At 43.5% G+C, this 17,516-nt stretch overlaps 1 protein-coding gene and 1 pseudogene across 4 annotated transcripts in view; one reads left to right on the top strand and one right to left on the bottom strand.

Annotated features, from left to right (window-relative positions):
• Positions 1-1,299: 1,299 nt before the first annotated feature.
• The window catches only part of AS3MT (arsenite methyltransferase), a 38,700-nt gene continuing 22,483 nt past the window's right edge, over positions 1,300-17,516 (bottom strand). For 3 of the 4 annotated variants that reach the window (XM_009459141.4, XM_063781137.1, XM_063781136.1), the window contains 2 exons: positions 12,136-12,270; positions 1,300-2,256 (listed from right to left, as the gene is read on the bottom strand). In XM_009459141.4, the coding sequence (XP_009457416.2) occupies positions 2,149-2,256; positions 12,136-12,270 (243 nt within the window). In that variant the 3' untranslated portion in view covers positions 1,300-2,148. Of the gene's footprint in view, positions 2,257-5,828; positions 5,984-12,135; positions 12,271-17,516 lie in introns of all 4 variants that reach the window. The other variant, XM_063781135.1, reaches the window with a different exon arrangement.
• Positions 14,438-16,305, top strand: LOC107966826 (large ribosomal subunit protein eL22-like; annotated as a pseudogene).

Here is a 17,516-nt window from a genome sequence, read left to right as displayed (position 1 = left end):
AAAGTGCTGGGATTACAGGTGTGAGCCACCGCGCCCAGCCTGAAGGCTGTTATTTAAAAACTGAATTATCCAGCTCCTGATGATAATGACCATCACTTATACCTTTCTGTGTCCTCCAATAAAGTCTTCAAGTACAGCTGGAATTCAAGTTATTTACCATCCTTGAACCTTTCTTTAATGTTCTTAATATTCTTCTTTAACTATGGAAAAACTGAATCTATCATTTTGCTAAAAGTTTAACCAGGACACCTTATAAAGAAAAAGAAAACCTACCATTTTTACATCTCTTTCCTCCCTCCCCTCCCTTCCTCTCTCCTTCCCTTCCTCTCTCTCTCTCTTTCTTTCTTTGACAGAGTCTCACTCTGTCACTCAGGCTGGAGTGCAGTGGTGCGATCTTGGCTCACTACAACCTCCACCTCCCAGATTCAAGCAATTCTTGTGCCTCAGCCTCTCGAGTAGCTGGGATTACATGCACATGCCACCACACCCGGCTAAGTTTTGAATTTTTAGTAGAGATGGGGGTCTCACCATGTTGGTCAGGCTGGTCTCGAACTCCTGACCTCAAGTGATCCACCCACCTTGACCTCCCAAGGTGCTGGGATTACAGGCGTGAGCCATCGCACCCAGCCTATTTATTTATTGTTTTTCAGAGACAGGGTCTTGCTCTGTCACCCAGCTGGAGTGCAGTGGTGCAATCATAGCTCACTGCAGCCTGGAACTCCTGGGCTCAAGCGATCCTCTTGCCTCAGCCTCTCCAGTAGCTGGGACTACAGGTACACACCACCATGCCTGGTCATTTTTACATCTTTTAGCTCTCTTTTTAAAAAACGATCGAACTCTATCCTGACCCAGTTAGGATAATTTACAATAAATAATCACTATGTCATCAGTCATTAGGGTGAGATACTTATGATTCATTTGTTTTCTTGAGATACTTGATTCAAAGATGTTTATGATTAATTTGTTTATTGCAAAAAAAAAGAAAAAAGAAAAAAAACATTTGTTCAAAAGCTACCTCAAAAGTCCTCCTACCAAACATGATTTGGCAATCTTTTTGCATGATTAGTATGATGGCAGTAGGAGCTTTGTTTAATAAGCAAACATGATGAAAATTCCAAAAGGTGCTATGCAAAAGATCAGAAGGAAGATGTTTTTCCTGAGACCCTCTGCCAACGGTTATTTCTTCTGATGCCTTTCCTGCTTCTTGAACAAGGCTTAAGACAGCTTCTCTGTTCCATTTCTGACCACTATGTGGCACCAGAACTTTGAATTAGGAAATAGAAAAAAAATCTGCTTAACTAGTGATTTGCTGTGAATCTTTAATCAATGCCTCTTAAAAATAATTCATTTATGGCCGGGCGCGGTGGCTCATGCTTGTAATCCCAGCACTTTGGGAGGCCGAGGCGGGCGGATCACGAGGTCAGGAGATCAAGACCATCCTGGCTAACATGGTGAAACCCCGTCTCTACTAAAAATACAAAAAATTAGCCGGGCATGGTGGTAGGTGCCTGTAGTCCCAGCTACTTGGGAGTCTGAGGCAGGAGAATGGCGTGAACCCAGGAGGTGGAGCTTGCAGTGAGTTGAGATGGGGCCACTGCACTTCAGCCTGGGCAACAGACTGAGACTCCATCTCAAAAAATAAATAAATAAATAAAAATAATTCATTTATTTTTTTCAGTGATTTGGAATATGGTGGCTCTCTGCCATTTGTTGTTTTCTTTTTCTTTCTTTCTTTTTTTTTTTTTTTTTTTTTTTTGCTTTTGAGACAGAGTCTTGCTCTGTTGCCCAGGCTGGAGTACAGTGGCGTGATGCTTACTCACTGCAGCCTCTACTTCCTGGGTTCAAGCAATTCTCCTGCCTCAGCCTCCCGAGTAGCTGAGACTATAGGTGTGCACCACCATGCCCAGCTAATTTTTTTTGTATTTTTGGTAGAGACAGGATTTCACCATGTTGGCCAGGCTGGTATCAAACTCCTGACCTCAGGTGATCTGCCTGCCTCGGCCTCCCAAAGTGCTGGGATTATAGGCATGAGCCACTGTGCCCGGCCCCATTTGTTGTTTCTTATGGTCTGTGCTATGGGGAAAAGCAGGTTAAAAAACATGCAGATGACTCTTGCCCACTACTGTGGTCCCCTGGTTGGCTATAGATTTAGCAGCTTTTCTTTGTGCCACAGCAGCCTCCAGCAGCATCAGGGACACATCTGGACTTCATACTGTCAGACTCTTCTGCAAGCTTAAATGGATCTGTGATTATATCCTGTCAAAAGGCAAACCAAAATGAAAGGACAAGTTAAAGGTGTTTTGATGTACCCAAACACTAATATTTCTGTTTGATTTAGGTTGACTTACATAGAACAGAGATAAAATTTTACAATTCCATGAGATCCTGGGAGTAACATCAGTCATTCTGACATAAAGGCACTTGCTTCCTGAAGCTTCTAATTACAACTTTCAAGGTAAACTTCACTTAAAGCTTCTTAAAGATGGTCCCTCTTGGGCAGAGCATTGATTTTTGCTCAGTTGATTTTGTTTTGTGGGATTGTCATTTGCACGTGCCTTTTAAACCTCTTTGGAACTGAGATACGGAAATGCTAAAACGACTTCTCTTCCCTTATTCTAATCTCTAGAAACATTTATACCAGACAGGAAAGTGAGTCCCAGATGTAGGGCTGTCACTAGCAATTGCTGATGCTCAGATGAAATTGCCAACAATGGCCAGACAGATCTCAGAGTAGAGTAACATAAGACTGCTGTATTTATTTAAAAGACAAGACTGCTGTATTTATTTCCCCTCCTTTCACCTCCAAATGAGATACCTCTAACAATAGTACCAGTGGGGCCAGAGAAAAGCCAGGTACAAAGATAGGAAATCAAGAGCACAGGGTCTGGGCACGGTGGCTCACGCGTGTAATCCCAGCACTTTGGGAGGCCGAGGCCAATGGATCACCTGAGGCCAGGAGTTTGAGACAAGCCTGGGCAATATGGCAAAATCCCATCTCTACTAAAAATACAAAAAATTAGCTGGGTGTGGTGGCACGTCTGTAGTCTCAGCTACTCGGGAGGCTGAGGCAAGAGAATCACTTGAGGTGGAGGTTGCAGTGAGCTGAGATCACACCACTGCACTCCAACCTGGGTGACAGAGCGAGACTCCATCTCAAAAAAAAAAAAAAAAAAAAGCATGAACATGCCACTTTAAATAATGGTAATGAATTCATTATAACATAAATTTACAGTCCTACTACTTATTCTGGTCACTGCAAATAGAGGGGTGTACAAGGCAGGCACAGACTCTACATTCATGAAACTGATAGACTGGTGGACCCTTTACTAAAGTGACTGACTTCCTGCTGGCCTTGGTCTCTCTGTCCCTCAGTGTCTACCTTTCTGAAATGAAGAGGTCTGCCTGCATCTGGTAAGATGAGCATCTGGCAGAGGATCTCCAAGCCTGGAAGAAGGCCAGCTCTGCTGGTTGCTACTGCTAGGACTTCACATCAATTGCATTTCCATCTCTCAGTATACTGGAACTCCTGCTTGAAAGGGTTTGCCCTGGCCTGGTGCGGTGGCTCATGTACTCTGGGAGTAATCCCAGCACTCTGGGAGGCCAAGGCAGCGGATCACCTGAGGTCAGGAGTTCGAGACCAGCCTGGCCAACATGATGAAACCCCGTCTCTACTGAAAATACAAAAATTAGTTGAGCGTGGTGGGTACTAGGGAGGCTGAGGTGGGAGAACCCCTTGAACCCTCTTCTTTCCACTCAATGATCTATCTACCAACAGGAGATGGTGATATCAATATCACTTCTAAATGCATGCTTCTAGTTCAAAAAGATCTCAAGACTTGAAGGAAATGAAAGGTGGGGTACCCAGATAAGCAGTCCTTTCCTGCACCAACATCCTGTGATTCTATGAGAAGTACAACTATGGAGAGACGGAGCAGCACACTGGTTTAGAGTGCCAGCTCCAGAATCAGATGTGGGTGCAAATTCACCACTTTCTAGCTGTATGACTTTGGATTTGTAAATGAATCTTTCACAGCCTCAGTCTCTCCATCTGTCAAATGAAGATAATAGGGGTGATTGTGAGGACTAAATGACAGGGTGCCTTAAACATATTAACTATTCAATAAAAGTTAATTCCTCTATATTACTGCTATGGTTGTTAATGCTATTACTACCATTACTATTAAGACAGTCCATAGCCCTAATCCTGTTTGCATCATTTCAGATGCTGCAGTGTTTTGTTGTTTTTTTGTTTTTGAGAGGGAGTCTCCCTTTGTCGCCGAGGCTGGAGTGCAGTGGCACGATCTTGGCTCACTGCAACCTCTGCCTCCCAGGTGATCCTCCTGCCTCAGTCTTCCAAAAAGCTGGGATTACAGGCACACGCCACCATACCCAGCTAATTTTTGTATTTTTAGTAGAGAGGGGGTTTCACCATGTTAGACAGGCTGCTGTTGAACTCCTGACCTCAAGTGATCCACCCGCCTCAGCCTCCCAAAATGCTGGGATTACAGGTGTGAGCCACCACGCCCAGCCAGATGCTGCAGTGTTTTAATAGTACAATTGTTTTAATGGCAAAATACATTTTGCATATCAGGATTAAAAAGAAGATGAAGAAAAGAAAAAGCAGAAGGACTCTCAAGATGTTAAGTATATGCAATACCCTGCATGCCAGCTGCGTGTACTGTCTGTACTCCAGCGTTTATCATAAAGGTCTTCCGTTAAGAAAAAAAAAAAAAAGATAAGAATGTCCTTCCCTAAGAGCACAAGGTTATATTCCTAGGTCACACAACTGTTTCATTTATTAAAATCTTCCTTCAGTGTCACTTATTCCCATTTCAAAAACTTGAAACTGACCTAAAGACATTGGCACATCTGCAGGCTGAAATAAAGCAGAAAGGAGACCTTATGTTGGGATAAACCAGTTCAAATATGTGGAATTTTACAATTTATATCTAAGGTCAAGAACCTCCTGTACATGTGTTGCACGCACACTGGGAGGGAGAACAAGGACAGCTACGCAGAAAGAAAATGGTCATCTGCAGAAGCAAACTCATTTAACTCCTTTTTTAAAAAAAAATAGCCCGAGTGGCTGGGCACAGTGGCTCACACCTGTCATCCCAGCACTTTGGGAGGCCGAGGCGGGCGGATTGCCTGAGCTCAGGAGTTCACCACCAGCCTGGGCAACATGGTGAAACCCCATCTCTATTAAAATACAAAAAATGAGCCGGGCGTGGTGGCGTGTGCCTGTAGTCCCAGCTACTCGGGAAGCTGAGGCAGGAGAATTGTTTGAACCCAGGAGGCGGAGGAGTGAGCCAAGATCGTGCCACTGCACTCCAGCCTGGGTGACAGAGCGAGACTCTGTCTCAAAGAAAAAAAAAAAGCCAGAGTACACTGAAAATACTGTAGCTCGAGGAAAGACCCTCTTTACTTGTAACCATTATCTTCTGACAGCATTTTTTTTTTGAGACGGAGCCTCACTCTGTCGCCCAGGCTGGAGTGCAGTGGCATGATCTCTGCTCACTGCAAGCTCCACCTCCCTGGTTCACGCCATTCTCCTGCCTCAGCCTCCCAAGTAGCTGGGACTACAGGCACCCGCCACTACACCCGGCTAATTTTTTGTATTTTTAGTAGAGACGGGGTTTCACCGTGTTAGCCAGGATGGTCTTGATCTCCTGACCTCGTGATCCGCCCGCCTTGGCCTCCCCAAAGTGCTGGGATTACAGGCGTGAGCCACCATGCCTTCTGATAGCTTTTATAATCAGTATTTAGGAAACCAGGTTTTAGAAGAATTAGAATGATAAAAGCCTTTCAAAATAAATATTGATTCTTACCAGCAGGTTTTCTTATCAGTGAATTCTCAGGAGTTTCAAAATATCAGTGACATATTTTTGAAATGTTTAATGGATTGAATACTCAAAAGCCAAATCTCTCTACTTTCCAAAGTATCACCTTCTTCGAACAACAGAAGAGTCAGAATAGCAGAGTGCTGAAGAATTTAATAAAGCAAAGAAAGTAAATCACTCTTTTTTTTTTTTTTTTTTGAGATGGAGTCTCACTCTATCACCCCAGCTGGAGTGCAGTGGCGCGATCTCGGCTCACTGCAACCTCCGCCCCTCCAGGTTTAAGCAATTCTCTGCCTCAGCCTCCGGAGTAGCTGGGATTACAGGCACATGCCACCACGCCCGGCTAATTTTTTTTGTATTTTTAGTAGATACGGGGTTTCACCATCTTGGCCAGGCTGGTCTTGAACTCCTGACCTCGTGATCCACCCACCTCAGCTCCCAAAGTGCTGGGATTACAGGTGTAAGCCACCGCGCCCGGCCTAGTAAATCACTCTTTAGCTCTACAGGTGGCTTGTATACTGAGCTTGGGTTAGATTCATGCTGGTAATACTGGCTCCAGGTTTTGGGGTCCAGGATTCTTATATTTTAGGTTCGATTAACCTTCCCCAACTACAAATGTACCATTTTTGAAAGTGATTTCTCAAAAAGCTTTGTCCTTTTTTTTTTTTTTTTTTTTTTTTTGAGGCAGGGTCTTGCTCTGTCGCCCAGGCTGGGGTACAGTGTTGTGATCACGGCTCACTACAGCCTCCACATCCCGGGCTCAAAACGATCCTCCTGCCTCAGCCCCCCAAGTAACTGGGATTATAGGCATTTGCCACCGTGCCCAGCTAATTTTTCTATTTTTAGTACAGACACGGTTTCAGCATGTTGGCCAGGCTGGTCTTGACCTCCTGACCTCAAGTGGTCTGCCAGCCTCAGCCTCCCAAAGTGCTGGGATTGGCCGGGCGCGGTGGCTCATGCCTGTAATCCCAGCACTTTGGGAGGCCAAGGCAGGTGGATTACCTGAGGTCAGGAGTTTGAGACCAGCTTGACCAACATGGTAAAACCCGTCTCTACTAAAAATACAAAAAGTAGCCGGCTGTGATGGTGCGCACCTGTAATCCCAGCTACTTGGGAAGCTGAGGCAGGAGAACCGCTTGAACCCAGGAGGCGGAGGTTGTGGTGAGCCAAGACCGCGCCATTGCACTCTAGCCTGGGCAACAAGAGCGAAGCTCTGTCTCAAAAAAAAAAAAAGTTGGTATTACTGGGTTTTTTTGTTTATTTGTTTTTGTTTTTTTGAGATGGAGTTGTGCTCTTGTTGCCCAGGCTGGGCAACCTAGGTGGGTGGATCACCTGGTGGCGTAAGCCACCGCACCTGGCAAAGCTAGTATTATTGTAACAATGGTTTGTAATTCTACTTTTTGTTTTCCACATGATTTAAGAGACCACTGCATTTAAAATAATTATTAGTTTATGTTTTGGGGGCACAAAATGAATAAAGACATAATTTTGTGATATCAAGAACTAGAAAGACCCGGGCGTGGTAGTTCACACCTGTAATCCCAGCACTTTGGGAGGCCGAGGCTGGTGGATCATCTGATGTCAGGAGTTCGAGACCAGGCTGGCCAACATGATGAGACCCCGCCTCTACTAAAAATACAAAAAATTAGCCAGGCATGGTGGCTGGCGCACCTGTAATCCCAGCTACTTGTGAGGCTGGGGCAGGAGAATCACTTGAACCCAGGAGGCAGAGGCTGCAGTGAGCCAAGATCGTGCCACAGCACTCCAGCCTGGGTGATAGAGTGAAACTCTGTCAAAAGAAAAAAAAAAAAAAGAACTAAAATAGTTGAGAACAAGCTTTAAAGGAGCAGAATTTTAGTATGTTATTGAAGTTAAGCTGTATAAATTCAAATTAGGGTGTCATAACTGTAGGATGTTAAACATTGTCAACAAAAAGGGTCAAACTCTAAAATACTTAAAAAGATTTATTCTGAGCCAAATAAGTGACCAATGGCCTGTGACACAGCCCTCAGGAGATCTGCAAACATGTGCCCAAAGTGGTCACCCTATAACTTGGTTTTATACATTTTAGAGACATAAGACATCAATCAATACATATAACATGTACATTGGTTCAGACCAGAAACGTGGGACAACTGGAAGTGGGGATTTCCAGGTCACAGGCAGATTCAAAGATTTTGTGATTGGCAATTGGTTGAGTTATAATCCAAAGACCTGGGATCAATAGAAGGGAGTGTCTAGGTTATGATGAGAGATTGTGGAGACCAAGGTTTTATCATGCAGATGAAGCCTCTAGGTAGCAGGCTTCAGAGAGAATAGATTGTAAATGTTTCTTATCAGATTTAAAGAGTCTGTTCTATCAGTCTTAAGATCTGTTTTAATGTTAATGCTGGTCAGCAGTGTCTGAATTCCAAAAGGGAGGAGGGAATAATGAGGCATGTCCAAACTTCTCCTTCCCTTCGTGACCTGAACTAGTTTTTTAGGATAACTTTGCAATGCCTTTGCCCGACAGGAGGGGTCCATTCAGATGGTTGAGGGTTTAGAATTTTATTTTATTTTTTTATTTTTATTTTATTTTTTTTTTTGAGATGGAGTCTCGCTCTGTCGCCCAGGCTAGAGTGCAGTGGCACGATCTCGGCTTACTGCAACCTCCGCCTCCCAGGTTCAAGGAATTCTCCTGCCTCAGCCTCCCAAGTAGCTGGGACTACAGGTGCCTGCCCCCACGCCTGGCTGATTTTTTATTTTTAGTAGAGATGGGGTTTCACCATGTTGGCCAGGCTGGTCTCGAACTCCTGACCTTGTGATCCACCCGCCTCGGCCTCCCAAAGTGCTGGGATTACAGCCGTGAGCCACCGCGCCCGGCCTAGAATTTTATTTTTGATTTACTTTCTCCTCATTCTGGCCTAGATTTGTCAGAGGCAACATCAATGGTCACCAAACTTCTATTTTATCTCACTGTGTTGCTGGGGTGGCACAGCTGCCTTCCCTGGGTCCATCTTGTGCCTTGGTGGGACCCCTATGGTCAAGGGGCTTAGAGCCAAAAGACATATAGCGAATTTGAAAGTTCTAGGCCAGGCCAGGCATGGTGGTTCACCCCTGTAATCTCAGCACTTTGGGAGGCCGAGACAGGTTGGTCACCTAAGATCAGGAGTTTGAGACCAGCCTGACCAACATGGTGAAACCCTGTCTCTACTAAAAATACGAATTAGGGCTGGGCACAGTGGCTCATGCCTGTAATCCCAGCACTTTGGGAGGCCAAGGTGGGTGGATCATGAGGTAAGGAGTTCGAGACCAGCCTGGCCAATATGATGAAACCCCATCTCTACTAAAAAAATAAAATAAAAATTAGCCAGGCATGGTGGCACGCACCTGTAGTCCCATCTACTCTGGAGGCTGAGGCAGAAGAATCGCTTGAACTTGGGAGGCAGAGGTTGCAGTCAGCCGAGATCGCACCACTGCACTCCAGCCTGGGCAACAGAGCAAGACTCCATCTCAGAAAAAAAAAAAATTAGCCAGGCATGGTGGCACATGCCTGTAATTACAGCTACTCAGGAGGCTGAGGCAGAAGAATCGCTTGAACCTGCGAGGCGGAGGTTGCAGTGACATGAGATCACGCCACTGCACCCCAGCCTGGGTGACAGAGGAAGACTCCGTCCCCCTGCCCCCACAAAAAAAGAAAGTTCTAGACCAGATGGGAATGGATGTGGATAGGCATTAATAAACCCTTAAAATTTCTTAATATAAAAGCCAACAAACAAAAAGCCAAAGGTGAGGTCAAAAAATTGACTTATCTTTAACTTCTATGCATTGTGCTACTGTAATCTTGGTTTTAGTTACAGACTTACAGCAATTAGCTATACAAAACATAAGCACTGTTAAAACCTTCTAAGCTAAGGAATTTAGAGACTTCCGTTGTGCTATAATTTTTTTTTGTGGTCTTTCAGTAATTTGTTCTAAAATTATTTATTTATTTATTTATTTATTTATTTTGAGACAAAGTCTCACTCTGTTGCCAGGCTGGAGTGCAGTGGCACCATCTCAATCTCGTCTCACTGCAACCTCCGCCTCTCGGGCTCAAGCAATTCTCCTGCCTCAGCCTCCCAAGTAGCTGGGACTACAGGCGCATGCCACCATGCCCATCTAATTTATTTTTTATATTTTAGTAGAGATGGGGTGTCACCATGTTGCCCAGGCTGGTCTTGAACTCCTGAGCTCAGGCAATCTGCCCACCTTGGCCTCCCAAAGTGCTAGGATTACAGGCTTGAGCCACTGTGCCTGGCCTGTTCTAAAATTTTAAAAAATATATATGTTATCTGCATAAATCTCATAACTCAGAGTATTAAACCTAGGAGGCTTTGACATGAGGTACCTTTATATCCTCTCAGTAATAATTTTCTTTTCATTCTACGAGAAGCAGGAAATTCTTTATGATTGGGATGGATGAAAAGGTGCCACACACATAATAACCCAGGAGGCAGAGTCCCTTATTTTACCAGCTGTTTATGCATCTGTGTGCCCATTTTTGATTTGGAGAGTCTGAAATAATTCTCTCAAAACTGGCCCTTACAGTCTCACACACCTACCTTTTGTGTGATAGGTCCTTGGGCCTAGAGAAGAGTGCTTATATAATTTTAGCAGCACGGAATTTGCAGTGAAAAGCAGATTAGGACCAGTGGGATTCCAAACGGGGGATTCTCTAGCCTTAGAATATCATGATTCTGGTTTCTTTAGAAGTAAAACAAGGAGCTATAAATAACATTAATAATATGACAGTCAAAAGAGTATTCGTGTGTCAGAACAGAATAAGGAACCTATTCCATTTAGGGCACAAACTAAAAACATGAAGAAAAATTATAACCTGGTTTATCTTTAGAGGGTTATTATAGCCAAGAAATAATTAATGATTCAATATGCACTCAAAAACAAAAGTCCAGGCTGGAAATCTAGTAACAAGTGTTATAGTTTTCCTATGAAACCATTTCTCTCTCTAGCCTTCTTTTTTTTTTTTTTTTTTTTTTTTTTTTTGAGACAGAGTCTCACTCTGTTGCCCAGGCTGGAGTGCAGTGGTGCAGTCTTGGCTCATTGCCCTCCACCTCCCTGGGCTCAAGCAATCCTCCCATCTCAGCCTCTTGAGTAACTGGAACTACCAGCATGCACCACCATACCCAGATAATTTTTTTGTATTTTTGGTAGAGACAGGGTTTCAACATGTTGCCCAGGCTGGTGTCAAACTCCTGGCCTCAAGTGATCTGCCTGTCTCAGCCTCCCAAAGTGCTGGGATTATGAGTGTGAACTACTGTACCCAGTTCCTCCTTTTATACTAAAGACAAATTATAGTAAGGCCAATTTATGTGCAAAATAAATTTTAGGCTTATTATACTTTGCCTGATCATTTGCATGAAGTCCAGCAAGAATTTGGCCAGATAGGCTCTTTTCAAGTTGGCTTTGCTGGAACTTTACCTACAAATGTTATTCCAGTCAAAGCTTTGGTAAAATAACCAAGTGTCTCCAATTGTCCTGTTTTGAGAGAAAAGATTCTTACTAAACTTATGCAAATAACTATTTTATTATAAAATCAGAATACTCACGAAAAGTCTCTGAATTTTGGAGAACTTGTTAAAGCAGGTATAATAGCTAGTCAGGCGTGAGCAGGGCAGGAGAGGGCTCCCCGCGCCGACTCCACCAGGAATGTCAGGCGATCATTAGGTGATGATCAGGTGGTTGTTAACTGTCTCTCGAAAATCATAATTGGTCGCAGACAGTACCAGGGAAAGGAAGTCTCCCAATAAACAGAAACACCTGAAACTGGTGATCAGCAGCTTCCCAATAAGATCTCAGGAGTTGGGCAAGTGGGCTCAAGCATGCACATTAAGAGGCAAAATGGTGGCGTTTAACTGGTATATAACCGTCTAACAACATTTGACCAGCAAGAGAAGTGCACCTCAAGAGACCATGCATACTGGCCGGGCACAGTGGCTCACGCCTGTAATCCCAGCACTTTGGGAGACTGAGGCAGGTGGGTTACCTGAGGTCAGGAGTTCAAGACCAGCCTGGCCAACATGGCGAAACCCCATCTCTACTAAAAAACACAAAAATTAGCCGGGCGTGGTGGTGGGTGCCTGTAATCTTAGCTAATCGGGAGGCTGAGGCAGGGAGAATTGCTTGAACCCAGGAGGCGGAGGTTGCAGTGAGCCAAGATCACACAACTGCACTCCAGTCTGGGTGACAGAGAGAGACTCCATCTCAAAAATAAATAAATAAAATAGTTCTCTCAGGTAGTGAAAGCCAAACTAACCTTTAACTCCAAAGCAGAACAGCCTCCAGATGTTGGCAACTTCTCTCCAATTGGTCTGATCAGAAAAGCTTGAGCAAATCTTGAATTCTTCAAGATAGCTGCTGTTTCTTCATCCACTTCAACAATTTCACCTTCCTAAAGGGTAGTATAAAAAAAAATACTAAGAGTTGCAACTTTAGTCTCAATAGAAGAAAAATGCCCAGAAGTATCGTTTTCTCCACATCCTCACCAGCACTAATCCTTACACACTGTTGGTGGGAATTTAAATTAGTACAGCCATTATGGGAAACAGTATGGAGATTCCTCAAAAAATTAAAAATAGAACTACTATATGACCCAGCAATCCCCCTACTTGGGTATATATGTAAAGAAAATGGGCCAGGCGTGGTGGCTGACACCTGTAATCCCAGCACTCTGGGAGGCCGAGGTGGGCCGATCACAAGGTCAGGAGATCGAGACCATCCTGGCTAACACAGTGAACCCATCTCTACTAAAAAATACAAAAAATTAGCCGGACATAGTGGCAGGCGCCTGTTGTCCCAGCTACTTGGGAGGCTGAGGCAGGAGAATGGTGTGAACCCGGGAGGTGGAGCTTGCAGTGAGCCGAGATCGTGCCACTGCACTCCAGCACTCCAGCCTGGGCGACAGAGCGAGACTCCATCTCAAAAAAAAAAAAAAAAAAAAAAAAGAAAAGAAAATGAAACTGGCTGTGTACGGTGGCTCACACCTGTAATCCCAGCACTTTGGGAGGCTGAGGCAGGTGGATCATGAGGTCAGGAGTTCGAGACCAGCCTGGCCAATATGGTAAAACCCTGCCTCTACTAAAAATACAAAAAAATTAGCCGGGTATGGCGGCACATGCCCGTAATCCCAGCTACTCGGGAGGCTGAGGCAGAAGAATTGCTTGAACCCAGGAGGCGGAGGTTGTAGTGAGCTGAGATTGCGCCACTGCACTCCAGCCTGGGCGACAGAGCCAGATTCCATCTGAAAGGGGCGGGGGGGGGGGGGGTGGAGGGAGGAAGGGAAGGAAGGAAGGAAGGAAGGAAGGCAGGCAGGCAGGCAGGCAGGCAGGCAGGCAGGCAGGGGAAGGGAAGGGAATGAAATGAAATCAGTATGTCAGGGAAATATCTGCACTCCTAATATCTGCACAACTAATGTTGACTGCAGCATTAATCACAATAACCAAGATATGGAATCAACCTAAGCATCCAGCAATGGATGAATGGATGAGGAAAACGTGGCATATATACACAATGGAATACTATTCAGATTTTAAAACAGAAGGAAATCCTGTCATTTGCAGCAAGATGCATGGAACTGCAGGTCATGTTAAGAGAAATAAGGCAAACACAGAAAGACAAATATCATATGTTCTCACTGATATGTGGAAGCTAAAAAAAGTGGAACTCATTAAGATAGAGAGTATATTGATAGTTACCAAAGGCCAGAAAGGGTACAGAATGGGGGAGATAAAGAGAAGTTGATTAATGGTTATAAATATAGGGTTTGGCCGGGCACGGTGGCTCAAGCCTGTAATCCCAGCACTTTGGGAGGCCGAGGTGGGTGGATCACAAGGTCAGGAGATTGAGACCATCCTGGCTAACACGGTAAAACCCCGTCTCTACTAAAAATACAAAAAATTAGCCAGGCATGGTGGCAGGCACCTGTAGTCCCAGCTACTCGGGGTGCTGAGGCAGGAGAATGGCATGAACCCGGGAGGCGGAGCTTGCAGTGGGCCGAGATTGTGCCACTGCACTCTAGCCTGGGGGACAGAGCGAGACAGAGCGAGACTCCGTCTCAAAAAAAAAAAAAAAAAAAAAAAAAAAAATATATATATATATATATATATATACACACACACACACATATATATATGTGTGTGTATATAAATAGGGTTTGATGAAAGAAATAAGACCTAGTGTTTGATATATCAGTAAAGTGACTAGTTTACAATAATATATTGTATATTTCAAAATAGCTAGAAGAGAATAATTTGAATGTTTCTAACATAAAGAAAAGACAGGGCCAGGTGTGGTGGCTCATGCCTGTAATCCCAGCACTTTGGTAGGCCAGGGCGAGTGGATCACCTGAGGTCAGGAGTTCGAGACCAGCCTGACCAACATGGTAAAACCCCGTCTCTACTAAAAATACAAAATTAGCTGAGCATGGTGGTGCATGCCTGTAATCCCAGCTACTCGGGAGGCTGAGGCAGGAGAATTGCTTGAACCCGGGAGGTGGAGGTTGCAGTGAGCCGAGATTGCGCCATTGCACTCCAGCCTGGGCAAAAAAAGCAAAACTCCATCTCAAAAAAAAAGAAAGAAAAGAAAAGACAAATATTGAAGGTGATAGGTATCCCAATTACACTAATTTAATCTTTACAAATTATATGAATGTATTAAATTATCACATGAACCCCCCAAAATAGCTACATCAATTATGTATCAATTTAAAAAAATGTTAAGTCTTTATGTATCAATAATAACACTAAATGTAAATGGACTCAATTCTCCAATTAAGAGGCATAGTGCTGTGAAAAAGCTTGTGGCAAAGAGAGGCAAAAAAAGAAGCAGGTTATGATGTTCACTCTTGACTGTACCCACCTTGTAGAAAATGGAATCATAGATGCTGCCAATTTTGAGCAGTTTTTGCAAAAGAGGATTAAAGTGAATGGAAAAGCTGGGAATCTTGGTGGAGCGTTATAACCATCGAAAGGAGCAACAGCAAGATCACTGTGACTTCTGAGTTACCTTTTTCCAAAAGGTATTTGAAATATCTCACCAAAAAATATTTGAAGAATAATCTATGTGATTTGTTGTGTGTAGTTGCTAACAGCAAAAAGAGTTATTATGAATGACATTAATTCCAGATTAACCTGGAAAAAGAAGAGGAGGAAGGTGAAGATAAAAATTTATTTATCTGGAATATTTTGTATGAGTTCTTGAATAAAACTTGGGAACCCCCCCCAAAAAAAGGAATAGAGTGGCTGAATGGATACAAAAATGGGACCAAATTATATGCTGCCTACAAGAAACCTACTTTACTTATAAAAATACTGGAAGTTAAGGGGTGGAAAAAAGACATTCCAAGCAACTGGAAACCAAAAAAGAACAGGAGTAGCTATACTTATATCAGATAAAACAGACTATGAATCAAGGCTGTCAAAGAGGCAAAGAAGGTTACTATATAATGATAAAGGGGTCAATTCAGCAAGAAGATATAAGTATCTTTGCACTCAACATTGGAGCTCCAAAGTATATAAAGCAAACATTAATAGATCTAAAAGAAGAGATATACTGTAATGCAATAGTAGTAGGGGACTTTAACACCACACCTCACTCTCAGTAAAACAGATCATCCAGACAGAAAATAATAAAGAAACATTAAACTATATACTAGCTCAAATAGGCCTAGCTGACATTCACAGAGCATTTTACTCAACTGCTGCAGAATAGACATTCTGCTCAATAGCACATGGAACATTCTCCAGCATAGACTATATCTTAGGCCACAAAACAAGTCTTAACAAATTCAGAAAAGTAGACATCATAACAAGTATCTTTCTCACCACTATGGAATAAAATTAGAAATCAATAACAAGAGCCTTGGAAAATACACAAACACATGGAAATTAAACAACATGCTCCTGAATAACCAATGGGTCCATGAAGAAATTAGGAGAAAAATTTAAAATATCTTGAAACAAATGAAAATGGAAATACGACATGCAAAAATCTATGGGATACAGCAGAAGCAGCACTAAGAGGAAAGTTTATAGCAATAAATGCCTATATCAAAAAAGTAGAAAGATTTCAAGTAATGCCTATATCAAAAAAGTTGAAAGATTTCAAGTAAGATCTCAGCACTTTGGGAGGCCAAGGCAGGTGGATTGCTTGAGCCCAGGAGTTCAAGAGCAGACTGGGCAACATGGTGAAAGCCTGTCTCTACAGAAAATACAAAAATCAGCCAGGCATGGTAGCCTTAGTCCCAGCTACTTGGGATGCTGGGGTAGGAGGATTGCCTGAGCCCAGGAGGTCAAAGCTGCTGTGAGCCATGATTGCACCACTGCACTCCAGTCCAGGTGACAGAGTGAGACCCTGAGAAAGAAAGAAGAAGAAAGAAGGGCCGGGCACAATGGCTCACACCTGTAATCCCAGAACTTTGGGAGGCTGAGGCGGGCAGAGTCAGGAGTTCGAGACCAGCCTGGCCAATATGGTGAAACCCCGTCTCTACTAAAAATACAAAAAAATTAGCCAGGCGTGGTGGTGCATGCCTGTAATCCCAGCTAATTGGGAGGCTGAGACAGGAGAATTGCTTGAACCCAGGAGGTGGAGGTTGCAGTGAGCTGAGATCGTGCCACTGCACTCCAACCTGGGCAACAGAGCGAGACTCCCTCTCAAAAAAAAAAAGAAAGAATGGAAGGAAGGAAGAAAGGGAGGGAGGGAGGGAGGAAGGAAGGAATGAAGGAAAGAAGGAACAGACTTCAAATAAACAACCTAGTAATGCCCATGAGGGAACTATAAAAGCAAGAACAAATCAAACTCAAAATTAGTAGAAGGAAACAAAGAACATCACAGCAGAAATAAATGAAATTGAGACTAAAAAAATACAGAAGATCCACAAAATGAAAAATTAGTTTTTTGAAAAAATAAAATAAATCTTTAGCTAAACTAAGAAAAAAAGAAGACTCAAACAGATGAACGGATAAAGAAAACGTAGTAGTATATGTACACACTGGAATACTATTCAGACTTGAAAAAGAAGGAAATCCTGGCCTGGTGCGGTGGCCCAAGCCTGTAATCCCAGCACTTTGGGAGGCCGAGGCAGGCGGATCACCTGAGGTCAGGAGTTCGAGACCAGCCTTGCCAACATGTGAAACCCCATCTCTACTAAAAATACAAAAATTAGTTGGGTGTGGTGGCACGCACCTGTAGTCCCAGCTACTCAGGAGGCTGAGGCAGGAGAATTACTTGAACCTGGCAGCCGGAGGTTTCAGTGAGCCAAGATCATGCCACTGCACTCCAACCTGGGAGACAGAGTAAGACTCTGTCTCAAAAAAATAAAATAAAATAAAATAAAATAAAAGAAGGAAATCCTGTCACCTGCAGCAACATGCATGGAACTGCAGGTCATTATGTTAAGAGAAATAAGCCAACCTCAAAAAGACGAATATTACATGTTCTCACTGATATGTGGGAGCTAAAAAAGTGGACCTCATGATAATAGAGAGTAGATTGGTGGTTACCAGACGCCAGGCAGAGTGGGGAGGATGAAGAGAGCTTGATTAATGAGTACAAAATCCAGTTTAATAAGAAGAAATAAGACCTAGTGTTCGATGGATCAGTAGGGTGACTATAGTTCACAATAATCTATTGTATATTTCA

Source organism: Pan troglodytes, chromosome 8 (assembly GCF_028858775.2).
Source record: "Pan troglodytes isolate AG18354 chromosome 8, NHGRI_mPanTro3-v2.0_pri, whole genome shotgun sequence".
In the NCBI taxonomy this organism is placed as follows: domain Eukaryota; kingdom Metazoa; phylum Chordata; class Mammalia; order Primates; family Hominidae; genus Pan; species Pan troglodytes.
This window is presented reverse-complemented; position numbering and strand designations above follow the sequence as displayed.